At 36.1% G+C, this 2,608-nt stretch overlaps 1 protein-coding gene across 1 annotated transcript in view; it reads right to left on the reverse strand.

Annotated features, from left to right (window-relative positions):
* Window positions 1-1,701: 1,701 nt before the first annotated feature.
* LOC103609647 (40S ribosomal protein S3a-like) overlaps window positions 1,702-2,608 on the reverse strand; it is an 11,584-nt gene continuing 10,677 nt past the window's right edge. Inside the window, 1 exon segment of the mRNA XM_008593948.1 lies at window positions 1,702-1,762. Within this exon segment, the coding sequence (XP_008592170.1) occupies window positions 1,716-1,762 (47 nt within the window). The 3' untranslated portion in view covers window positions 1,702-1,715.

Below are 2,608 nucleotides of genomic sequence, written 5' to 3' on the forward strand. Positions count from 1 at the left end.
TATAAAAATACAGATTAGAAATGCCTAGAGACATAATTATTGAACCATTTTTCTTCAAATGCAACAATATGTAGTTAATCAAAAGATAATTATGCTCCTTGACAAATTACTTTTTCTATTAGTGCCCTGCTTTAAAAAGAAAAACAAAAAGACTTTTTGTATAGTAGTGCCTAATTAAAACAATATACGCAATCTTGCTAGACACTCTGCCAGAGCCATGTCACTGAAGTGGTGACATTTCTATCCAGCTACCATCAACGGGGGTGAGGGGCGTTGAGTGACAGTTTGCTTTTCTGATTCTAGTGCACTTGAAATTAACTTGGGTTAAAAGAAAACCTGAAAGTCGACAGAAGGCCAAGGACCAGTGTAAGTAGCTCGGGGCACAGTGGAGCCAGGCTGGAAGGAGCTTTGAAATTTCAGGGCAATCACTGGGAGCAACCGTTTGTCTTCTTGAGCTGTTTGGGGAACCCAAGGTCCTTCTGCAGAGAGATGTTTTACGATTCAGAGAAAATCCTGAATTATCTGGGAACAGGATAGTCACATGCAGCTTTTTAAATAAAAATGAAGACTTGCCCTCACTCCCACTTCCACACTACCCCAGGTGTGCCTGCGTTCGTGTAGTTCTCGGGTTCTGGTTGTAGGGTTCCCTGAGTGAACTTATAACTTGCACAGTTTGACAGATGCTCGACTCTTCTCACTTTGTCGCCTCAGGTGAGGCCCAACTTGAACTAGAATCACCTCCAGCACTGTTTTTTTAAACAGTCCAACAAGAGGCTAAAAGCTACAAATGGTCTGACAAATGGAAGTTTTCTTTTAATGATCTTCTAGAGTTTCATTTAACCAGAGGATTTCTCCATGAGTGGAATAGGGTCAGGGAGATTTTTGAAAAGAAGATGTAGGGCCGGCCTGTGGCTCACTTGGGAGAGAGTGGTGCTGACAACACTAAGTGAAGGATTAAGATCCCCTTACTGGTTATCTTTAAAAAAAAAAAAAGAAAGAAAAGAAGATGTAATAGAGGGGACTGTGGAAGTATGAGCAAAAGCAACTTCTTAATTTTGTCCGCTGTGCAGCATTTCTACGTATTTATGGTGCTTATGTCAGAGTGACAAGTGTCAAATTCGTATGCAAATATTTAAACCACTGGACCTGTGAATTGAAGAGTTTTTGTAAGAATTTTACTTAGTGCAGTTCATTCTCATGTATACTTCAGTTTGAAACTCCTGGTGAATGCTCATTAATTCTATTTAGTAAGGTGTGTTACAAGAAGGTAACTATTAACGTTTTCCTATAAAAATAGCAGCATATAGACTATAGATAAAATCTTGGCCAATTTGGCAAAAGAGTTTTTGTGCAAATGAACTTTAAAGACTAATAGATAAATTGGACAATGTTTTTTGTTGTTGTTGAATAGTTTCCTTCAAAATAACACAGAAAGATTATACATACGTTGGTAGGAATCACCTGGAGAACCAAATAGCATGTAAAAGCCTTCATACAACAGAAGAGGGTTTTGCTATAAATCGTTTAAGGCGAGCTTTTCTTTGAGTGATTCTGTTTTGTTATCTGGTATGAAATAGTTTTTATTCAGTAACCTTGGTTCTGTTTCCTATTATTGAATATTTATTGTGCTTTCACTTAAAGTAAACTTGACTTTATTTATTTATTCTTTTTTAAATGGGATTTTTTTATTTGTCACTATTAAAAAAATCTGAATTTCAAACAGATTCTTGGACTGGTGGTTCATATCCATCAGCTCGTTCAACTTTAGCACCGTTTCATTTAACCAGAGGATTTCTCCATGAGTGGTATAGGGTCAGGGAGACTTTTGAAAAGAAGATGTAGGGCCGGCCTGTGGCTCACTTGGGAGAGTGTGGTGCTGACAACACCAAGTGAAGGATTAAGATCCCCTTACTGGTCATCTTTAAAAAGAAAAAAAAAAAGAAAGAAAAGAAGATGTAATAGAGGGGACTGTGGAAGTATGAGCAAAAGCAACTTCTTAATTTTGTCCGTTGTTCAGCATTTCTACGTATTTATGGTGCTTATGTCAGAGTGACAAGTGTCAAATTCGTATGCAAATATTTAAACCACTGGACCTGTGAATTGAAGAGTTTTTGTAAGAATTTTACTTAGTGCAGTTCATTCTCATGTATACTTCAGTTTGAAACTCCTGGTGAATGCTCATTAATTCTATTTAGTAAGGTGTGTTACAAGAAGGTAGGTATTAACGTTTTCCTATAAAAATAGCAAAATATAGACTATAGATAAAATTTTGGCCAATTTGGCAAAAGAGTTTTTGTGCAAATGAACTTTAAAGAGTAATAGATAAATTGGACAATGTTTTTTGTTGTTGTTGAATAGTTTCCTTCAAAATAACACAGAAAGATTATACATACGTTGGTAGGAATCACCTGGAGAACCAAATAGCATGTAAAAGCCTTCATACAACAGAAGAGGGTTTTGCTATAAATCGTTTAAGGCGAGCTTTTCTTTGAGTGATTCTGTTTTGTTATCTGGTATGAAATAGTTTTTATTCAGTAACCTTGGTTCTGTTTCCTATTATTGAATATTTATTGTGCTTTCACTTAAAGTAAACTTGACTTTATTTATT

Source organism: Galeopterus variegatus, unplaced genomic scaffold (genome assembly GCF_000696425.1).
Source record: "Galeopterus variegatus unplaced genomic scaffold, G_variegatus-3.0.2 Scaffold9890, whole genome shotgun sequence".
NCBI lineage: Eukaryota > Metazoa > Chordata > Mammalia > Dermoptera > Cynocephalidae > Galeopterus > Galeopterus variegatus.